The sequence below is a fragment of the Hyalella azteca genome, unplaced genomic scaffold (genome assembly GCF_000764305.2).
Source record: "Hyalella azteca isolate HAZT.00-mixed unplaced genomic scaffold, Hazt_2.0.2 contig10305, whole genome shotgun sequence".
NCBI classification, from domain to species: domain Eukaryota; kingdom Metazoa; phylum Arthropoda; class Malacostraca; order Amphipoda; family Hyalellidae; genus Hyalella; species Hyalella azteca.
This window is the reverse complement of record NW_025940350.1, coordinates 115953-140226: the sequence shown is the minus strand read 5'-3', so window position 1 is coordinate 140226 and position 24274 is coordinate 115953. Positions and strand designations below refer to the sequence as shown.

At 36.4% G+C, this 24274-nt stretch overlaps 3 protein-coding genes across 3 annotated transcripts; 1 reads left to right on the top strand and 2 right to left on the bottom strand.

Annotated features, from left to right (window-relative positions):
- Window positions 1-1084: 1084 nt before the first annotated feature.
- Window positions 1085-4337, bottom strand: LOC108673892. The gene is made up of 4 exons (XM_018161781.2): window positions 4255-4337; window positions 2742-2820; window positions 1885-2032; window positions 1085-1457 (listed from the first exon to the last, which is right to left on the bottom strand). The coding sequence occupies exons 2-4, from the start codon at window positions 2809-2811 to the stop codon at window positions 1127-1129; spliced, it is 549 nt and encodes a 182-aa protein (XP_018017270.1). The 5' UTR covers window positions 2812-2820; window positions 4255-4337; the 3' UTR covers window positions 1085-1126.
- A 4105-nt stretch (window positions 4338-8442) lies between these two features.
- On the top strand, window positions 8443-12501 carry LOC108673887 (C-type lectin domain family 4 member M). Its single transcript, XM_018161775.2, has 7 exons — window positions 8443-8479; window positions 9289-9478; window positions 10140-10191; window positions 10464-10584; window positions 10841-10962; window positions 11393-11507; window positions 12183-12501. Exons 2-7 carry the CDS (start codon window positions 9351-9353, stop codon window positions 12332-12334), a joined length of 690 nt encoding a protein of 229 aa, XP_018017264.1. The 5' UTR covers window positions 8443-8479; window positions 9289-9350; the 3' UTR covers window positions 12335-12501.
- A 2577-nt stretch (window positions 12502-15078) lies between these two features.
- LOC108673876 (protein IMPACT-B) lies at window positions 15079-21684 on the bottom strand. The gene is made up of 7 exons (XM_018161760.2): window positions 21365-21684; window positions 20560-20676; window positions 19803-19918; window positions 19036-19159; window positions 18229-18374; window positions 16404-16560; window positions 15079-16089 (listed from the first exon to the last, which is right to left on the bottom strand). The coding sequence occupies exons 1-7, from the start codon at window positions 21389-21391 to the stop codon at window positions 15907-15909; spliced, it is 870 nt and encodes a 289-aa protein (XP_018017249.1). The 5' UTR covers window positions 21392-21684; the 3' UTR covers window positions 15079-15906.
- Window positions 21685-24274: the final 2590 nt, after the last annotated feature.

Genomic DNA, 24274 nt, shown 5'->3' with positions numbered 1-24274 from the left:
CTTAAAATAAAAGTTTATCTCACGTATCATATAAATTTTATCATGTCCTTAATTTGTGCCATCTAATAAATCCTGGTAGTAAAGAATGACCAATAATATTATTATTTGACGCTTTTACTGTAAAAATATGTTATTTTCACAAACTCGTTGTAATTAATAATGCTTCACAATACACAGTCATACTAAATAATAAAATATTCTATAGTTATAGTAATGCAATACTGTTGAACATGAACAAGGATCAAAGATGCGTCATAGTGAACTCAATATCAGTGATGCGATGCATCTTTAAAAAATCCTTCTCACCTGTCATGAGCCATCAGTTGAATCATCGTGAATAACAAATGTGTAATAACTTTAATATGAATATTCCAATAAAAATTTTCATGCCATACAAGGTAGTCCGAATTAGAAGAAAATTATTTAATATTTTCGACTTCAGTTTTCACTACCTTGATGATGTTTAAGGATGAACCGTAAAGCAGATAAAAATTTAGCTCCCGACAAGAAATCGTGCGCAACTGCATATTTCATATTTAAAAAGTTAATTTATTGGAATATCTGCGCTAATGCATTTCAACCGAAATAATTTAAAGCAATCTAGAAATTTATGGGAATGTTATGAAAAATAGCACGTCAGCCTTTTTCTTCGACGTTTAATTATAAATATGAACATTGGTTCCTTACAAATAAGCAATCACGGCACATCGAGATCATGCATTGTCTTCGCTACTTCCACTTATTCATTGTATTCTATTCTAAAAAAGAATTAAAGAACAGAACTTTGTTAGGAACTTTTTTTTTTTTAAAGATGTTCATCTCAAAGCAGGTGGCCTAACCGCTACAGAATGTTTGTCTTCAACGAACGGCCATCGACTTTTCTTCAACAGATTAAACAAAACTATTCTACATAATATAATATTAACTTGATTAACGGTAATTTTATGGTTAATGCTTAGTGCTTAGTTAATGGATATTAACGAGAGGGCGTAATGGAACGCTTGTCGTCATGGAAAAGTAGTGTATTAATAACATATATAATATATATTATTATATATTATATACTAATAACATATATAATATATATTATTATAACATTTAATAAAAGGTATAGACGTATAGTGTACTAATAATATCCACGACGCGGGATAACAGGACTGTGTCCACGATAAGAATTGTACCCCTTCGAGTAGAACCCATCGAATAGGTCAGCTTCGGGGAAGTTGAGGTAACCGTAGGATTCCCGCGGGTAGAAGGAGGTAGGGTAGTCCGAGTAGAAGTATGAAGAATCTACCGCGTTCTGGTATTGGACGTCGCGAAGATTCAGCTGAGCAGGAGCTGATTGGCCGCTGGATTGGCTGGTAATTTGAGGGGCTGGAGCGATGAGGTCAGCGGGGCCAGTGAGTGCAGGCGCTGGAACAGCGTTGCTGAACATCCAGTTCCTGTCCTGAGTGTTCCTATAACAAAAATAGTCGTGATGATATAAACAAATAGGATTACGATCATTCAATATGAGAAAGGAAAGCAATTCATAATATCAAGACAATAAGATTGGATCGCGAACGGCTTAATCATATACTGAAAATGCTTTTAAAATTAAAAATAACAATTAAACAGTATTTCTACGCAGCATTTGACCAAGCGGTGGCACAAGTCATAATTGAAATAATTTGACATCAACATAGGGAAATAGACCGTATTTCACCGGTTTGGTTTCCTAAATTGGACTTTATTACTTTATTTTAAATTTATATTCAAACATAACGAATTTATTTTTATTGTAAATTCTTGCCATGTAAAATATAAAAAATAAAATTGAAACATATATTATCTCGTGAATTCTAGAAGAAAATTTCATTCATTCGCGCCTCCAGCGCCACTCACTGCGTGGCAACGTTGGTTCTGAGAACCGGGGTCCCTGCAGCAGCGTTGGTCTCAGGTTCGCGTTGGGCGTTGTTGGAGTTTTGGATCTCACGGTACATGCGAACCGTCATGTCTGGTGCACCGGGGAACCGGCGCTTCATCATACCACCTGTACAGTTAATAGGAGTTATTTTTCAAGAAATTTAATACGTTTTATAAGTATTAATAGCAAAATTTATGGCTTACGTAGTTTATGCGTTTCATAACTATTAATAGCGAAATTTTATGACTTTAGAAATCTATGCGTTTCAAAACTATTAATAGCGAAATTTATGGCTTAAGAAGTTTATGCGTTTCATAACCATTAATAGCGAAATTTTATGGCTGACAAAGTTCATGTGTTTCATAACTATTAATAATTAAATTTAATAGCAAAAGAACTTTGAGTTCCATAAATATTTATAGTGTAATTTTATGACTGATTAAATTTAAATGTTCCATAACTATTCCTAGTGAAATTTTATGACTGAAGTTTACACGTTCAAAAAGTATTCCTAGGGAATTTTAGGGTTAATTAAGTTTACACGCACAATACCTATTCCAAATGGAAACTTATGACTGAATTTTATTTTTAAGAAGTAGCTGTTGCAATAGTAAACGCACGGCAAAGGTTATAGTTCTTCTTTCGAGAAGATTTTATAATTTTTGTAACAATTTATGGCTATTAAAATAGTCAAAGGAATACAGTATATTATGGCATTAGATCGAACTTTTAATTTTCAGTCGAATATATGGGTATTGATTGGGGCAAAATTTGACAACTGAATGATGTAAATTCTAATCAAGATAATTTTTTAATTAATTAAGAGAAAACTCACTTGCACCGAACATTGGGCTAGCAACGGCTGAGGCGGCAAAGAGGAGCGACAAGCACAGGGCGACCTTCATTATCTTGTTCTGCAAGAAAATGGGTTTTTTGATAGGTTTTGTTAGCCCAAAAATGTCGTCCTTTGTCGGTTCCGAGGACATTATAGAAGACCCACGCCCAATGATATTACAGAAAAAAATATACCCTAATAATGCATAAAGGCTTAAGAGTAAAGAACAGATGGATGAAGAAATAATCATTATTATTTGCACCATCCATTCTATTTACCTTTCATATATTTTTGGCCATTTTTTTAATACTATGCTTTCATTATATTTAAAATAAAGAAAACGTTAGTGATCTTCGGCAATTCAAAAACTGATATTGCCGAGTGATGAATATCTTTAAGAAAAAAAGAAAACAAACACAACAAAAATTAGATTTAGAACAAACAATACTAATAAAGATGACAGCCAATACTACTGATGCGCACATCAACGAAACAATACCTCGACGTAGACGAAATTTGTTACGTAATGACACAACCTGCTAAGCTGCAGGGCAGCGATAGCTTCCGGTGCGTTCAAGATGCGTATGAGGAAAATGACAACTTTAAAATAACATAAAATACCTTCCAAATTAGCAGATATATAGTCTTAATAATATATAGTCTTTTTAAAGGACAATCTTAGATCCATGTAAGCTTTTTGAAGGCAGCAACAACATTTCAGATTTATTTTTTTTACACAGTACCGAAACCTTGGAGACATCTCAAGGTTAAACAGGATGGCGCAGCAAGCGCGGGACAACAACAAGGGTAACATGAATCTGGTAACCGAGCAGCAGAGTTGTTAAGGAACCGCTTTTTAATTAAAACGCAATAATTTTAACAAAAGAATTATTAAACAATAACAGCGTTGTGCTTGTTTGTCATGTGAACATTGAGAATAAGTGCCTTTCATAAGCGAAAATATACCACTTAAGTAATTGTATTAGTTAAAATAAACGACACATCGCGAGTGAAATTTTTCAATGTTAGAAGTCGTAGTAAACGTAATTAGGGGACGATATTTGCATCGATATATTTTTATTTGTAATCAATTTGTGTCCGATGAGGAGACATTTAAAAAGTTCAGGGTGCAAAGGCATAAATTCACACAATCAAGCTTCATTCGGAAATTCAGGTCATTGTCTGTAGCTCACCTACAGTCCTACACTGTTCACTGCTGTTAGCCAAGCAAAACTAAAACAAATTTTTGCTTCGTCACAAATGTTTGCGATGTAACTATGAAAAAGAATACTAAACATAACATCAAATTTTCATAATTCATTCATACCGTGTCATTAAAAAATACTTTATTTATGAAAATTCAAGAGTGCAAAAACCCACCAGGCAAGAATCGTCAGAATTTACTGCAGGAATACCTGAACGTAACCAACATCTAACAACAGTCTTTAATTTCAACCCTATCCAAAATCTCGTCCAACACTGGATTCTGAAAGAGTAGTGATGTAATGCTTACATTTCTTATAATTCCTGACGGTACACATGTAGTCTCTTGCAATCTCACCTTCTGACTGAGAAGAAAACTGTTGCGAACTTGCGAGACTGCAGCCGGTTTGAAGAGTGACTAGTCAAGTTTTCCTAGAATAATAGGGCACTCAAGTAACGTTTTCTGCTTATAATGCGATCGTTTTCTGTGTAAAATGAAGCGTTTTCTGTGCAGAAGGAGTCGTTTTCTGTGCAAGACGGGAACGTTTTTTGTCGATGTGTTCTGGCACGAAGAGCTCAAGGCACTTACTGATGAAGACGCTAGTGAGAAGCCCTTTATATGAGCGGTCGACTCGGCACAGTTTAGTGCATGGGAAGACCGATGCATTCTCCCGACCGGAAATGACGGATTCCATGGAGTTGTGCCATGTACGCACTTTACTACTTTCCTATTCAATTGCAGAATTGCGAGCGAAATCGAAGAGATTAAGTTCAGTTCTAGTACAAATGTTCTGCAGTAAATTTGCAAACATCAATTTTCCAAGCAGCGCTAGAATTTCGGAACCAAAAAAACGGTCTTAACTGTTTGAAACCTAATAGTAACAGATTTATAGATACATTATCGCCATGTTTTTAACTGCTAACGACTTTCTTTGTTACGGTCTAGGACGTAATGCACTTCCTAATGATATTACAGGAAAACAAATTAAATGAAGAGTTATAAAAAGCCATGCGGCAAGCCCCGCGTGTTGCAATGTTTGATTTCGTGGTTGCTGAGACGGCTTCCGTTCTGGGAAACGTTGCCGTAATATTTCATGGTGCGTTAATTTCCAATTCATGAATAAAGTTTTCTTGCGAATGACTCAGCACTTCCGAGTGGGAAAAAATACCCGTTAATTACCAAAGTTAAAAGTTAAATAATACCAAAGTTAAATGGTTATAACAGTGAATTCATCGAGCAACAATCCCCATGAAAGTCACTTTTAGTAGCTATATCAGTCTTAATTTTAGAACGTAAAACATCAACATATTTAATATAGAAATCGAAATCAAGTCGGATGCGTAACGAAAAAGATGAAGTCACATAACAAATTCTGATCAGTGGTCACAAATTTTACTCGAAATTCATATATTTTTTAATGGACTCTGACTTTGGATGAGTACAGCAAGCATTGACATCAGTCCCGAGAAAAATGGGGGAAAGGCGCGTATTATTCCCGAGAGATCCTAACTTATGCAGGGAAATAAATACGTAAGGCCATGTCCAAATAGCGTTGTACTGTTTGTACTTTAGTAGGCCAGTGCCCACCAGGCAAACGACGTTGAATCTACGTCGAAATAAACATTACTTAGTTGAATTAAAGTTGATTAAATGTTGCTTCAAAGTCGTTTGCCTTGTGGGCGCGCGAATTGAGTAATCTGTGATGCTAAATTAGCGCGCCCGAGCTGTGAGTAAGAAAGTGTTTCACAATGTGGACACATGATTCAGTCATTTTTCTGATTGAATATGATCTCAGCCTGTCGCTCTTGTCGCTACTTCCCGACATCCGGCGTTCTGCATTGCGTTTATGCTTGAATTTCCCTTCATAAACGGTATTTTTACGCCGTCTTTCTGCTAGGTAGACAATATGTACAAAGAAATTAGTCCGATATGAGACAACCGCTCCCACGGATTGGCTGGTGGTCTTTCCCCGCAATTTTTTTGGATTTATAATTGCTTATTTATAGTTTTCAATCGTTTTTTATTATATCCTTATCTTAAGTTTTTATTCACGGAAATAAGTTAATAACATTTTTGTGGCATTCGTAAAGGGTATATTAAAGAATATGACTCTCCTTTTCAGATGGAAATTACGTGTTATGTTCTTTTGTTTGCAGTATTTTTAACACTCACTTCTATGGAGTCCGTAAATTTTAATCATATATAATATATATACTAAAATCTTCCAATAATAGAATGTTGTTGTTTCTTCACTAAGAAATTGAGTTGACCAATATTAATTTAATAAATGAGAGACTACATTTCTAATATTGGCGAACTTTCTACGTCATTCGTCTATTGCTATACGTTTAAATATTGCTAAGTGACATAAATATTGCTGTGTGCAATATGTGAGTCACTATATTGACAGTAGGACCCATATATTTTTGTGAGTGTGATGCAACTCGTTTCCCAAGTATGAAAACTGGTTAATGCCTACAAAATTAAACCTGCATTATATATAATATTTCTTTATCTACTTCTGTGAACAATAATCATCTTCACACAAAGATTTAATTGTTCTCAATTTCTTTAACAATGACCCTCATTTTGATTAAACTGCATACTCGAATCTCAAGCTTGCGTTGCATTACGTTTTCATTTTCTTTGACATTCTGTATATTCATCAAACTTTAATAATATTTTTAAATTATTATGTTATTTAGGTTATAATTTATATCATATATAATTACTTTAATATCATGAAGATAATCAGTAAAGCTTAGCTCCGTCATGAGGTCGCATCCACCTAATCCAACACGTGAAATATTATCGATATTTCAATGCACGTACAGAGTGAGAGCTCACAGCATGCAGCTGCTACCATGCACATGACGGGATATGTTGATGCATTGTAGGAACTCTCCTCTGTCACCGCGTCTTTTGGGAATGGCAAGCATGGAAGCTTGTACACTTTATCTTTTGAGGATGAATGTTGCCAATTTTCTTTATATTTTGGAACCAATGTAACGTGCACCCTTTGCCATTCGAGAAATAGTAAAGCATGAATCCTTCATCTTTCGGCAACCACTAAAAATTTTAAAGTAAAGAAAATTCCACCTGTATTTATCATATATTTTTAGAAAAAATTTCGGAGTCTAGCTAAATCGTCAATTCTAAAATAGGTAGAAAATTCGTCAGTTCCATCGTCACAATCAATAGTTAGCAAAGTCGAAATAAAAAAATTCAGGGCCTGTTAAAGAAACAGACGTAAGAGCCCTGTAACTCAAGTCATAAAAAGTTAATGCGTATATATGGCTCGTCAGGAGATTACCAGAACAGTCCAGAAGCGTAAGGCTCGGCAGAGTTTCCTGTAATAAGATTCTAGGTAAGCATGAGCGTCGCTTGGAATAAACACAGTAAACAAACTGCAGCCCAAATTAGGGCTCGTGCTCCAAGCCTTACGCAAGCCTGTCTTGCCCTGCCGGAAACCCTAGCAGGCTGGCCAGACGGTGGCACCCAGAAAAAGGCCAACGAGCTCACAAAAAAGTTTAAAACTTTCCACAGTTCAATATTCACGTTTAAAATGGATTTTTTTGACATAATAATTAATAATTCAATATAACTGTGAGTTATAATAATTTTTAGAGTTTTATTATTATATTAGGTTTAGGAATATCGTAAATTTTGCTCTGCTTAGTCAAATGGAAAAAGGCCTTAATCGACTAATTTGGCCGGCAAAATGGCCCATCTAGCAACCCTGAACTAAGGGCCTATTTCGACATGTCAGAGATTACGCTTGAAAAACCAGGATTACGATGTAACTTTTAGGCCTCTCATCAAGCAGCTTTTCTTCAGAAAAAGTTGTGTCAGTAAAAATTTTGCGTGAGCGACACTGACGAGATTGTGTAACATGCGTGACTTTTATACGGGTAAGTTAACAGTGACACATGACCTGGAACGAAAAAAAAACGTATCCATGCATTTAATCTATCATTCCTCGCAGACAACATTGTATTACTCACACTATTTATAGTATAGCCTATCATTGACTTTTCTATCGATTTACAAACGCATTATGTGCAAAATTAGATAAACGAAATTTAGACACAACAAACAATAGAAAACAGGGTAAAGCCGAAATAAAATGCGTATAAATAATAGGTATATAAATGACACATGTATAATACAAACAAACGAAGTGATCGGTATGAACTGGGAATTCAGATTTGCATGCTGGCGAGAAGACGCATGCACCTGCATAGACAGTGAAGTGAATGCACCTGTACAAACATTGAAATGAATGCACACGCATGGGGAGTGAAGCGGACGCCTCGGCATGAAAATCGATCAAATTACCATGCATAATGTAGTCAAATTGATCGATTGATCGCCACCTGCAGTAAAGGTCACGTTGATCGTCAAGGCGGCGGTCAGGTCACTAAGACACAGAACATCGTCGTCAGGACGAGCTACAAACAACAGGTCCAGCGTACCGTCGGGGCTGCGCAGGCTGCAGTGAGCGACTAGCGGTACTGTACTCCGGCCGCTTCAAGTACGTATGTATATATAATTTCAATAGTGTTTTATTTAATATGGGTATTAATGCTGGCCGACTAATATGACTTTAATATGAGAATTAATGCGATAAACGCTCATCAGTGAATTCCGGATTTTCTTGTTCGCTATTTGTGAATTATATTTCAGTTTTCTGTGATATCGAATCAATTATTTATTTATTAATTATGGATTTTTTAACTCTAATCGGTTACTTATTAAAGATTTATACATTTTATAGCTGAATTTCCACAGCATTGCTTGTATATTTTAACGTCTTTCGTCGTAACTTTAGGCTCGCTAAAGTAAACAAACATTTTAATATCAAAAGATTTTTTTTGGTCCCGAGTTTGAGGGTAAATTTTATTTTCTCATTTTGTGAAAAAATTATTGCCGGCTCTCTCTGCACCAAGATACCATTTTGACAACTTATTTTAACTTAAAGGGATTGATCACAAACGATTAAAAACCTAGCTCACACTCAGTAATTTTGCGAATAACATTAAGAATTTTGTTCATTAGTATTTTAGGAAATCCATTCGAAGCACAGCGGATCGATCACAATCCGCCGTCCGATTGTTGATCGAGTGCTGGCGATCATCAAAAAAAAACAATAAAATATTTTTTCATTCATCTATGATAAACTTTATGTATCCCACCGTTTTGATCAGATATTTCAAGTGCAAAGGATCGATCAAAATTTGCTGACCGATTGATGATCAAGTGCGCGCGATCATCAAAAAAAAACAATAAAATATTTTTCATTCATCAATCATAAACTCTATGCATCCATCCGTTTTTGATCAGATATTTCAAGTGCAAAGGATCGATCAAAATTTGCTGATCGATTGACGGTCGAGGGCGCCGCCATGTCACGCCTGGTGTCAACCACCTTCACCTTGGCGATTTGCGTCGCCGTGGTAACCGCCGATGATAAAACATTCTACACCAGCAATGCCTTGGCCAACATGCGCTACGACGTCACCCTTCCGAACGGGTGAGTCCTGAAATTACATTATTATATTTATGTTCCGAAAATATTTATGTATCACTAATAATTATAAAAATACTATTTTAAATGTAAATAGGTTTTATGGAAAGGATATCCGCAAGTTCTGATTTAGGAGCTGATAAAATGGCCAGCTGCGCTGCATAGTCGCGTTCCAGAACAGAAAATGAAATTTTTGGGCGTTTTACGTAGAACGCACTTATGCAAATAATTTCCCATTTAAAAATTGAATAAAATCAAATAAGGGCTGATACATTTCTGGTTTCGGGATCAGTTTTTAAATGAACACTGTAAAAATAACTATAACGTGGAAAACTCAATCGTCAAAACAACAAAATTTAAATTATTTGATAAACACAAACCCTCAACATAAAATATCACTTTCTAGATATTTACTTACTATACGCACTGTTCATTAACTTCCTAAAGGCACTGTTTATTAACTTCCTAAAGGTACTGTTTATTAACTTCCTAAAGGTACTGTTTATTAACTTCCTAAAGGTACTGTTTATTAACTTCCTAAAGGCACTGTTTATTAACTTCCTAAAGGCACTGTTTATTAACTTCCTAAAGATCCTGTTTTTTAACTTACTATGCGCTCTGTTCCTTAACTTTCTATACGCGTAACAAAAAAACGGTTACATTTCAGTGTCATAACCCCTACCACTGACAGCACGGTGTGCCAAGCGATATGCTCACAGGTAAGAATCAAATAAGAATTGAATATAATTAAATGACGCACAAGAATTAAATGCTCACAAGCATATCAAATTGCGTTATAAAATTTTTCTGAATTTACCTTTTTGAAATTTGTTTTTCCTATTTCTTATCTTCCTTCCGAATTATACTCCACTATTCATCGTAACATCTTTGATAAATAAAACAATTTTCATTCAATGCTGAATTCGTTGCTATTTATAGATCACGAAATAAAAGCAGGTTTTTTATTCAATTTTATTTCCTAAACGAACAGAATGACAATTGCGACGCCTACGCATACTCCAGCTTCCACAAGACATGCCAGATCTACCAGAGGAACATGACCGTACATACTGTCTTCCAGAACTCCTACAAACTTTGGGTTCTGCTAAAGAGTAAGTCCATTCGCAACAAACGGAATGAAGTACATTGTTCGTTTTACTTTTGAATACTAAAGTTTAGTTAATAATTATATTTCAAGGTTTCACTGATATAAATTAATCACAGTCTTTTATTCAGGCGTGCCCTATCTATTTTGGGACATTTCAGATTTGTATTAATGCGGGATATAAAGTATGAGCTCAACGATAGCAGCTTAGACCATGTGTGGAAATAAGTGAAACTTTTACATCTTTTGAACGTAATTGAAAGGTTCAGACAAAGGCTACATGCTCGTCGGCACCGATTACTTGTTGCCGGTCTACGAGATGAAAAATGCTGCCGATGGAACAAAACGTTGCAAAAACGAAGGAGGAGACTTGGTAGCCATCAAGGTAAATAGACAAGGTTCTTAATTATCCTGTTTCCTTGAGATATATTAAATATGATTAATGCCATTAGTGTAAAGGCTTTTGGAACCATCTGCGGACAAAGGGGAAACTCATTGTATAAATAAATTTACTGGCATTAATGTTAGAGGAAAAATGCAGAGGAGTTTGTCAATCACTAATTCGTTGTTTCATTTGATGTGTTACTAAGAGTTCCATGACACGTTCCTTTTTGATACAAAATACCATTGCCTTTGATGCCATTGGAAAATTTTCCAGAGCTATTATTGATTAGTTATAACTGAATATAGACCATAAGATTTAAATGTCATTAGTCTCTTTGTAAAAAATTGTTCAGAAAGTAAATAAGGAAAAAATGCTTGAACCTGTGGTATGGAACTTCGCATGGATTGCTCATACGATTAATTTCAAACAGAGCCAGGACATGAACGACTACATCACTCAAAATATATCACTTGCCACCATGGCTTCTTACTTCTTCATTGGACTGTCGGATGAGGTGGAGGAGGGAAAGTGGCTCTACCCTGATGGTAAGTCTTCAGTTTATACTGCGTTCATCACACACGAATTTTAGAATCGAAATTAATTCCCAAATTTGATATAATTCACTGTGGTCATCGCAGGACATTTAGAAGTGATCCTCCACTTTCAGACATGATATTTCCATAACGGATGATACTGCTTCATTGTTCTTTTTACTTGTCTAGCCGTACTATTCCCTCAACTGATGAAACTGCTACCTTGTTTTTATTGAAGCTTTCGTTTCTGGAGTTCTGGTAGGTCATCGGTGTAGCCCATGACAGAATGAGAGAGCTAGATCCCTCCAGGCAAGTGACGTTGAAAAAACGTTGATTACGAGTAGATGGTGACCACTGAGCAGGGTGATTACGAGACAAGCTGCTAATGTTCTGCGATTTTAAGAATCGGCTACATCGGCCTAAGAAATGCTGAAACCGCTATTATTATTATAATCTTTATCATTAATAGTTTTACCATCATTAGTATAGATTATTATCATTATTATTATTTCGTTAAAACACCGTATAAACAACGCATTGTCAACGTCAGATGGCTGGTTGGCTGGTGCAGCACAGCAGCTGGTGGAAGAAGAAATAGCATACCAGATTTTTCCCTAATGCCTCGCGTCAATGATTAATCAATCAATAGTCATGGATTCGTATGCAACAATATGTCATTTCGTTCAGGTAGCGTTCAGGGCGATTTCGATAGCTGGGCTTGGAACGGCATGTGGGAACGACGCGACAAGAACTGCGCCATCATCGGACTGAACGGCATGTGGAAACACGAAAACTGCGGAAACGTCAACTACTTCATCTGTCAGATCCCTATATTCTAGGGATGAACCCCATCCATCAGATAACTATGTTCTAGGGATGCACCCTATCCAGATCCCTATATTATTGGGATGCATACTTCTGTCAGACCTTTGTATCCTAGGATGCACCCTATCCGCCATATAACATAACATAACATAGTGATGTCGGCGCTAAGGACTAGGCCTGGTGTGGCCTGTCGCCGATTCATGAACTTTTCGTGACTTGCTCACAGAAGATCTAAAATCGTGTCATTTGACCGTATCTTTTCAAGACTGACGATGGTTTGAAATAGCTACTAGACTTCCACCGGGATCGATATTGTGCTAGGCATTTCAAGTCTGAACATATTTTTTCATAGCTTTATCTAGTCTGTTCTTGAATGCGTTCATACTCAGAGCGCCAAGGATGTAATTGGGGAGGTTGTTCCAGATATTGGTGATTCGAAGCGAGAAGAAATGTTGTCGCATGGACAAGTTGCAGCGCAGTTTTTTTAGTTTATAGCAGTGACCCCTTGTGTTGGTTACTGTTTCAAATTCTAGTAATCCTTCGGGAACCTTGTATAAACCATGAGTATACTTGTTTACTTCAATGAGGTCCCCACGCAGACGTCGATAACTGAGGCTTGGAAGCTACACAATCTTCAATCTTTCTTCATAGGACTTGCCCTTCAAGCCTGGAATCATCCTTGTTGCACGTCTTTGAACATTCTCTATTAAATTTTTGTCCTTTTAAAATTTCGGTGACCACACAACGTTTCCTAACTCTAGATTCGGGCGCACGACAGCAGCAAACAACTGCTTCATCGCTTCTGCATCTAAAAACTCGTGAGAGCGTCTGATTAGACCAAGAAGTTTGTTGGATGTATTAGCTTTCGTTTCAACATGCTTAGAAAATTTCAGCTCCTTGTCGACATAAACTCCGATATCTTTTTCCACACTAGACTTTTCAATCATTGCTCTTTTGTCGTAACTATGTCTTCTCATACTGTATTATTGCTGTTCATTGTTCCTCCCGAGGTGAAGTACTTTACACTTGTCAGCATTAAACCGCAGTTGCCACGTATCAGCCCACTTAACTAAACTGTCAAGATCATCTTGCAATTGCACTTTATTTGCCGCATCCTTCACTGTATTAAAAACTTTTGTGTCGTGTTAACACATGTTAACACGAAACAATCCACGTGTTGTGTCGCGTTAACACGTAAACTAACACTTGTTAAATCCACGTGTTTAACTCATATGGATGCACCCTATCCGCTATATCACTCTTACGGATGCACCCTATCCGCCATTTCACTTTTAAGGATGCACCCTATCCTCCATATCACTCTTACGGTCACGGATGCACCCTATCCGCCATATCACTCTTACGGATGCATCCTATCCGCCATGGGCAGGGTGGCCCAGTGGTTAAAGTTCAGAGTACCAAGATTGACGCACTAGAGAGGCGCGGGTTCGATATGGATGCATCCTTCATGGACTATAAGCCACGTGTCGTCGTTTCGTAGTTCAGCGACGGTGAGCGACCCAGCGTGACTTAGCAGCTTCTCACTTGGTTACCTGGTTAAGATGAGGCGCGTCACCGACTGAAGTATTGGCGCCCCCCATTCAGCAGTCTCTTGGCAACTACTCGTCTCGTGGTGTTTACAGGTCGACAGCTCAAGTAGATTTCGAAAGCATTTATCAGAGTATTTATATGCGCATGTGTTTCAATAAGTTGTTTACCCAGCTTACCGCATTCACCTTTTGGATTTTACAAAGCACTTCTCGAAATCTATATATCAGTGAAATTTATCTCTAAGGCTGAAGTTACGAGCGAATACGATAGAACTTTCAGCAAGTACGCGAATGTGACAGATTGAAAAATTTTATGTGGGAATAACTATAATATTAATACCTATATTAAATTTCACTTTGAGGAAGATAGCTTCTTATTTATAGCGCATTTTCTCATTTATGGAAAAAGTGCACTATTGTACTCGCCATGTCCGTCTGTCCGTGACTCACGTTTTCGTCGACGAGAAAATGAGCTCTCTGTCACTCACTGCAGTGAGTACCTACTGAGTTATATTTTTTATCGACTCACCATTCTAGTATTTGATTGATGCACGATAGCACGCTTTAGTCAATTACGAATTCAATTTATTCGAAAACGCCCTCGAAATACTAGTTTTAAATTACTAAACGTAAACTTTGAAATCAACTCCGGTTTAACGCTACTCCAGATCAAGATCAAACTATAACACATATTACACTAATAATAATAACCTATTTCTGGCGTTATGAAGCCTTTATCTTTTGCAACAAGTTCGGAAATCCTTGAGGTAAATTCCTTTTACCTAACTTTTCTTGATCATAGAATATAATTAATAAATTCTAACCTGAAAAATGAATCACTATCACGAAGCATCGCAATTCAGAAAGCCATTGAACATGGAAAATCCGATGAATAAACTGAATTCATGTACACCATATTGGATTAATTCAGGCTCAGGCCTCAGGAACATTTCACACTGAATTACGGTACTTTTATGCTTCTAATGAATTCTGGTCCTCTCTGAAAAGGTATGATCATCGAATAAGTTGGTATTGAGGATAAAACTAGGAATAACCAGCATTGATTTAATAACTTATTGGAACGTCACTACAGCAGCACCGCCGCTGCTGCAGCATTCACTTCTACATTTAATATTTTTTCCATAAAGAATATTCCCTAAAAAGCATAAATAACGCGGAAAACTAAGGAGGCAGAATTAAACAATGTAAAAAGTGATCAACTTTATACGTTAATTGAAAGACGTGTTAGATTATACTTATTCATAAGAAAAATATATGATATGGTTTGTAAAATATAAGCGATCATGAGGCAATCAATACACTAGATGCGAGCCCTGACAGAATATACATTTTTTGCAGAATGTTGCAAGGCACAAATACTTCACTCAAATCCACGTGTTTAAAATTCCACTCTAATATTTCACTTGAAACAGCGGAAATAACGGAAAATAATTTCTATCAGAGCCATATAATTAGCATTGGAAAAAACTGACGTTAAGCTCTATGTCTGGTAAAAAGTAAAATTAGGGTAAAAAATCAATTTAGAATTCGATTTCACCGATGTAGCTGAGCTAGTAAATAACAAATCTATCTTGTGGAGAAAGATTGCAATATATTGATATATACGTATTCAGTATTAAATTAGGCTTTAGCTTGCCAAAAGGAACTCAATAAATTACTTAGCGAGGCTGATCGAATCCTTAGAAGAAACTTCCTTCAGCTTTGTGCAATCACAGTATTGATCCAAGTAAAATGAATTTTAAAAATTTAGATAAAAAACCGACTGATAAACTCCCATTCAACGACATAATTCCAAAATTTCTTCACGTCAAATTTGGGAGAGCCTCCACCCAAGCGCATAAAGTTAAACTTCATCGTCAAAACCGCAAGAATCGATAATTGAACTAAATAACCTGATGCTCCGCATTTATATCACAATGCACACCAATTAAAGTTAGTTTATATAAACCAGTTCTACAGTTCTTTTCAAATGATATTCTCAGTTTAGTCCTCTAGGATAAACACAACATCGCGTTTCATTTGGTTTTACGCGTACTTATTTGCTTCTTTTTACTGGATCCCTGGGCGTCGTCTAAGAAGCCGCATATTTCCAATATGGACCTCGTGGCGGCATTGATGTGTTTGAATCTGTCAGGACCGATGTGGCAGCCGCCATACCAGCGCGTCACCACCACCAAAACGTTCACCACATCCAGTACCTGCGGAAGGGCACGAGTAGGTTACGAGTAGAAACCTTTTACGCAACGAGAGGGTAACTCATGAGCCTATAGTGCGGTAACTCTCGTTACTACACCTTTAGGGGCAACACCTGGTGCAGTATTGCATATATTTATATTTAGACCATATTTAGGTGCAGGTAACTCTCGTTACTGCACCTTTAGTATTGATGAGGGGTGATGTTATCTAAGGAAAAGAGTAACAATTCATTACACTTCAGAGTATTTAAATTGACTTCCCGCCATTGAGTTCATCATGAGGAATAATCATGCTCCAACATCGTTATGTTGCTTACCGCCATGAGGTGCAGCATACGAGATCCAGCTTTAGTTTCGCCGTCGTCCTCACAGTCCTGCGCCATGACGGCGTCCGGCAGCACGATGCGGTACGCGTAGATGTTGTGTGTCGCTGTCGCGATCTTGCGGTTCTGCTTGAGGCGGCTCAACACGAGCCTGCATAAACAAAGCTGGTAGTAAGATAACAACCATTGGCGCAAAATAATTTAGAAAGACTACAATTGACGGGAAAACAATTAAGGAAAATTTCAGTCGGCTGACTACAATTGACGGGAAAACAATTAAGGAAAATTTCAATCGGCGGGAAAGGGTGGCCCATTGGTTACAGTTCAGAGTACCAAGATTGGCGCAGAGAGGAGCGGGTTCGATCCCAGCTCTGTACGCCAGTTTCTGGTCAGAATCGGCGAGGAGGCCGGGCGATTGAGCAAAAGCAAAATTTGAAGCAGCGAGTAGAGAGTTCGAGACTCGCAACAAGCAGTGGATGTTCTACGATGTTAAGAATCGGCGACAGGCCTTCGGCCTAATAAACGCTGAAACCGCTATTATTATTATCATTATTATAATTAAAACCACTGGGAAAATTTATTAAGTGGACAAGCGATAGACAAACTTAAACTGGAGAGTTAAGTGAATAGAAAACAGGAGCAAAATCAATTGGGTGATATTTCAATTGACGGGAAAACAATAAGAAGAATTCAACAGGTGGACATATGATTGAAAAAGAATCTCCTGGAGGGTTAAGTACCCAGAAAACAGCAAAGAAAGAAGAAGAAATTTTCAACAGAAGTAAAAAGAAGCAAAAGAACTCAAAAGTCGTATATAATTAAGAAAGAGCATCCCGGTGCCAAAAAATTTTGAAAACGTAAATCAAAAAAAATGAACAATATAACAACAGGCAATAGGAAAAAAATTTAAAAACATTAAGTGTCTGGAAAAGATTCATAAAACTCTAATTGTTGGACGAAAGGAACTAGAGAACATCAATCTGAGAGAAAAACTGAATTGCTCGTCAATTATACCGAGAAACGCAGGTGGTTCACATATTTATTAAAAATTTAAAGTGATAAAACCTTAAAACTGTTCTGATGGGAATTAAGGCCTATTATGACAGACCATTATTTCCATGCAAACGAAGACTTCAGCCTTGTAAAGATTGAATTTCAATTTAAAGTAAGATCGTGTCCGTCCAAAGTACTCAAAACAATAAAATTATACGGTATCGTATATTCGTATACATAGGTATATTCTCACAATCTACAGGCACTACAGCATACACGAGTGCCACGAAATCGTAACAATTTCAGCAATTTCGGACACTCACGAAACTTAACGCACGGACGCGTCGAAAACGCATCTGTGATTCACAAAACTTGAAGCTCGGACGTGTAGAGAACGCATGTCATACAAACGGAATTTCGNTTTCGCACACGGCCGCGACGATAGCAAGTTTCAGACTAAACATGAACGCCTGTGTTAAGAACTTATCGAGAACATGTTGCAGACTAAACATGAACGCCCGTGTTAAGAACGTATTGAGAACATGTTTCAGACTAACTTAACATGAACGCCCGTGTTAAGAACGTATCGAGAACGTGTTTCAGACTAACTTAATTGACATGAACGCCTGTGTTAAGAACGAATCGAGAACATGTTTCAGACTAACTCAACATGAACGCCGATGTTAAGAACGTGTCGAGAACGTATTTCTAACGTTACTCCAAGCACGTGTGTGTCAAAAAACACATTGGAAACAAACAGAATTTAACGCACGCGTTCCAATTTTTACGTGTGGAATACGTGTGGGTTAAAGCATTCGTAACTCACGGCACTTGCCGCACATCCGTGACGCGCGCCAGGTGGGGCTGGAAGACGCTCTTGCGGTCGATGATGAGGTCGCCTGAAGTGATGGAGGGGCAGCCTTCATCGCTACTCTGGCAGCTCTCGTCATCACCAGCGCTTGGCTTATTTAACTGTGTGTAAACACAAAATTATTAATATTAGGTTTTATCGGAAATTACTGGCATTACGCCATCACCCTCCCTGTTATAATTATGCTTGACATTGAAATATTTTTCATGTAAAACTATGACCCTTTTTGTGATGATTCATTATTCTCTCAATAATAATAAAATTTCAGGTTCAGTTAACACGATTAATATCATAATATTCAGTGAAATATTTTACAGTTGGAGGCTTCACATAGCTGTATAACCAAAGACAAACAAACTTCAACAGGTAGAGAATAGGTGTGACTATATTTTCCTTCAGGACCACGAAAGAAAAGAATATATGGTATAAATACTCTCTGATAATGCCAAGTTATACTCAAGGTGAGTAAATCATGCTTCAAGGTAATTATGTACGTATATATAACTGATTTGAGACAATATATTTTCTAAGCATAATATGCCCAAAGTTCAGGAAAAGTAACATTTGGACCTTAAGAATCATGTCTATGACAGACAAAAAAAAATTCTTCCAAAAACTTATTAAATGCAATGTTGTTATCCTCACATTAACTCTCAACTACTCAATTCCAGTTCCTATCTGGGAAATTAAATACTCCAATGATAGAAAAAACTAACTTTAATAAGTAACATGCATGAAAAACACACTAATTTAGTTATGTACCAAGTTTGTCTGTTCAAACTCCTTGATGGTTTCTTCCACTTGTGCATCTTGGTCAACAAGGTCCTGTAGGAACTCGCGCACACGTTCTGCCCAGATGTACAGCACACACTCACCGACGTGTTCTCTGCAGGTATGCAAAATGGATCTATATGTATATATTAATGGGTAAACAGCAATGTTAACTTTAATGTTATTAGAACAAGAAAAGCAAGTTAGAGTAAGTTTAAATTCCTTCCATCTCATTATTTGAATCATTCCAAGCCATATAAATTATAAATAGATGCAGTATTTGAATGTTTTTATACACAACATCAGAGACATAATAATCAATTTTAATCATTGATTCATTTGGTGCATTATGCTTTGATAAAGAATCAAATGAAGCTCTCTTATTTTCACTGCAAATCTTTACAAGAATAATTTGGCTGCAATATTGAACCTTAGTAGGTATTAACAGTACACTTTTAAATTCAGATTTGTATGTTAGAATCATTCACTTATGGTTATAGTAAATTTTGATGAGAATAGGAGAAGGTAAAATCCGTTAGAACATTCCAGGAAATTTTGATATTTACTGCTGCGATTATCCATAAATTGACTAACTATGAAGTAGAAGACAAAAGAAAAAAGCTTTACTAGAATGTCCAATTCAATAGACACACTAGACATAATTGACACAAGTTGAGAATGAGCTTCAGGCATTTCAACGAAGCAACATGGTCAATAAATTCAAACATTAAGTGAACTACAAGTGTATAAAGGCTCACAAGTAAACTTGATCAAGGCACTCGCGCAATTTTGAACGCTGCTCCCCTCGTAACCAAGCTGCCACCAGCTCATAGTGAGGTGCACTTTGGCTGGGATACTCATCTGGCAGTCTCACCTGTAGTCAAATTATAAAAAATACAGTTTGGAATTATATAAAAATAACTACTGACGTTGAATATAAGATAATTATTAGGTATAAAAGAGCTTTTATTGCAATTAATAAATTTTATACTGTTATCTGCTTGATTGTAGGTGATGGCTCAGGTTGGTGGTCTTCCTAATCTTAGGCCTTCAGTATTCAAGTGTGCGGTCAGACATCTGCAATTTATGTGGTAAAAAATGTCTAATTTCACTAATTAGTTCCACTTTTTAAGTAGATAAAACTGTTATACCTGTAGTTTACCTAAATGTTCTACAATGATCAGTGTACAAGGTTTTTGAGCAAGCATGTAACATAAATCACTCTCCACCATAGTCTACAAACCATAACAACTAAAATGTTGGACATAACAAAGATTTTCAAAGTTTTGAACATCAAATAATATTATCAAAAAAGGCTAGAGAGTTTATCTGAAAATATAAGAATCAAGTGAATAGGTATAATTTAAAATAAAGTTTAGCTAACCATATAGGCACTGTCCATCATATTCATATACCCGTACTAACAATATTTACTATCACCTGCTTCAACAAAAAAATAAAAATCCAAAGACCAAAAATGATACAGAGACCAAAAATGATATATGTGTTACTCACCTGCAGCAGCACAACAAGGCTTGCAACACAAATCGAAATGCTGTACTCTCTACGATATTGGTCCACCACCTGGAAGTCATCTCCATAGATTGCAGATACAGCTTCGATTTCATCACACTGCAAATAAACATTTCATAATTTACATATAAAATATAAAATTGATTTTTCTATTTTGAACAATAAAAAACTCTACAAGATGCTTTGATGGATACAATTTTTTTAGCTTAAATAAAAATAGAAAAGATATTCATATTCAACTTGAGTGTCATTACAGCTACCATAATGCAAAAAAAAAGGTAAAATTCAATTTTTCACTTTCAATTCACACAAGACAATGGCAATTATATTAGAGCCATGAGCATGGAGTCAGGGACACTGGACAGTTGAGCTGTTAATATTGATATTTTTATAGCCACAAGTGTTTACAATTTGTGAAATTGTATTGAATCAAATTTCTTTAGAAAGCAAGATTGCACAACTTTACTTATATGCAACTATACCTATAGCAGAAATTTCTAAGGAATAAGTTTATTTAACAATACATCACTTTCTTCTACACTGATGATAATTAGGATAACAATGTATCAAAGTTTCTCAAACTAATTTTATTTCAAGTTGTGTTGTATCAACAATATATTTATTATTTTATTTATTTTATAAAAATTATTATTGATTATGATTTAGAGGGTATTTACATATAGAAATTGTCTATTTACACTGCATAGGTATGTACAAAAAAAAAACATTTAAGCAGAATTTTTCAAGAAGTAGCTACACAGACAGAGAAAATTAAGACATTACTAACCTGCTGAGTTGTATTATCTTCTGACATTTTGATAAGAAGCAAGCATTGTATCTTGTTTAGATAATTTCACTTCCTAAATATTTCTTCGTTAAGCTCCCAGTTAGCAACTTAGCACTCACCAAATTTGTTACAATAACTTTTTCAATTTTTAAAACCAAGCCTTTAGTATTTCTTGTAATATATACAGACTTGGCTACAAGTTTTCCATAACTTGAGTACTAATAGGACTAAGTTTTTCGTTGAAATAAAATGCTTTTACAATTTCTTTTCATCCAAACATTGCAGAAGGTAATACTGTTATTAGAAAAAGATATTGGCAATTATACAAGGTATTTTATAGGTCATTTTGAAGTTAAAATTTTGCTTAAGGGTGGCTTTTTGACTGTAAACTTAAACTGCAGACTGTACAGTGGGCATTCATTCAAGTTGCAAACAATTGGCAGCTATTTTATCATTGTTGGAAGTTGGGAACTATTTTCTTGACAAAAGTCTTGAAATTTCTAAAAAAAGGTAGCAGCAAGTGAAGTGTTTTACTTGTAAGTTGTAGCTGTAGGTTGACTGGCTGTCATCAAGTGCGGATTCCGTGGAAAACATCTATCTTTAGGGCCATGACTAGAACTTTTCAGCCACTTCCAGAACTGAGAGATTTTTGCCAGGTGAATTACCTCTTTGCTAATTGTTAATAAAAGTGCACAATCAGGCCACAAAATTTCAATTGTATTCAAAATCTGTCACATTGAAGCCACAACATTTCAGAAACAAGTAGAAAAAATCCAATCCTTGCTGTTGTCAGTGTTGTGGCAGTTGGCACCACTGCAGTCCGCACCAGTTTGAAATTTCTGCATAAGCATGGCCGCATGGGTTCAGCCCGTTCAGGATTGGAATTTTCCTATCGTTTCTGAAATCTCACAGCTCCACCATGACAATCTTTTAAAACATTTGGAATCTTGCAGGCTGCAGCCTGATTGTGCACTTTTGTTGCCAATTAGATAGGAGGTAATTGATCTGGCAGAAATCTAGCACCAATAAATAAATAAGACTAGCAGTTCCAGATATCATTGGACATCAGGAAATGGCAGGAAAGCTCTAGTTGCGGCCCTAAAGGTAAATGTTTTCCAGGCTTGCATGATGTGTAGAACTGTAGAAGCTAGAACCTAGAAGTTAACTAAAATTATTTCCAGATTTCCAGGTAAAATCATTGTTTCAACTTTCACTAGTGAATTCTGAAAATTTCAGGTAAAAATGTGGTTTTTATTAATCTTTGAATTTGAACTTTGGAGGAATCAGGAAAAGGCTATACCTAGGAATGAGTGAAAATGGCCAGATTTACAGGTGTTTTTGTCTGATTAATTAATGTGTGGCTTCTGCACATTTTCCTAGTTTGAACCCGGACAGGCCAGACTTTGAGAATAGCAGGCCAAAAATTAGCAAAGCAACAGACAACAGACATCACAATTCACGACTCACACAACACACAGTGACAAGACATGCCAATGATGCCATGCCATAGGGCATAGGCCTACAACTACGCAGTCAATGAACTGAATGAAGATTAGGATTTACAAGTTGCAACTTGTAAGGCTAGCTATAATGCTAAAAAGTTTGCAATATTTACACAAGATTTTATGACTCCAAATTGTATACCTATATCCTGGCCTGTAATTTACAGTTTTGATCTGATGAGTGGACAAATGGCAAGCAAATAAAAATCTGGAGTCTGCTGAATCATTGGGATCGAATGGGAAATGCCCGATTGTCAATTTGTCATTGCTCATTGCAGTCATTGGCACTAATTTTTTTAATGAAAACATTCGTTTTCCCAAATTAGGGCCTCTAACAAGTACCTAGCTAGCTAACAACTCAGCCTACGGTCTTGAGTCAGTACTGTCACTGTCAGTTCAATTGATTGTTGACAAGTTGTCTCTTCCAAACTGAACCAGACAGCGGACATTACTCTCGCACTCGCTTTCATAGGTATTCATGTCAAATTGTCAATACCTACCTAATTTCCTTATTTTCCTGTAGGTACTCCCTTGAGCTTGAAGTGGACCGTCAACCTCCACACATTTTTTCAAACAGCCTATCTTTCTCATTTTCAACTTCCATGTATTTTTCCGCATGCTGGCTCCAAATCAGTGACATTATTTAATAAATATAATTATTTTTTATGACTTGTCCCGTCATCAGCTTGCTCCCACCTCACACCTGATCGTTGTCAAGGATACATAAGCCCACTACGGTAGGTAGGTACCTTCTGGCAATCTGGCGAATTGGCGATGCAAGGAATTGAAGGCACGAAATGCACGATTGCACGAAACGTACTACAGGCTACATGTCAAGCTGAACGCGTCCCGAACTCGTCTCGTTCTGTTTGATGAAGTCAATCACAAAGGAATTCAATGATGGTTTATTGAAGCTTATTTGGAAACTTCATATACCTATGAGTGATACTAATGCATAAAGTAGCAATTTTGTGAATGCCTGTTCAGTAACTTCCAAGAAGTTATAGAAATAATTAAAACCTCAGTATAGGAATAATTAAAACCTAGGCTATGCCGCCCTAAATTCCTAGTGATTTAATATTTTAAAACATTCAACATAAGCAAAACAAATGAGACAAAGAAGCGTTTCTGTCATCACAACCTTTAAATTCAACCACAAACAGTTCAAAACAGATCATATTAGTGATATTATCGTAATTTTTACCAGGTCAGCTTATAAAATGTAGGAGGAGAAGACTTCAAACATTCAGTGAACATTAACGAAGCCATTTAATTAATGGATAAATTTCAGGTGTGTACTTGATTGTTACCTAGTGCCACTTCGAAAGGAATTGCCGGGATTTTTACCCTGTTGAATAAATTAGGTACTAGGAAGGCTCGCGCGCTAATATCGGAGAAGTTCAAATTT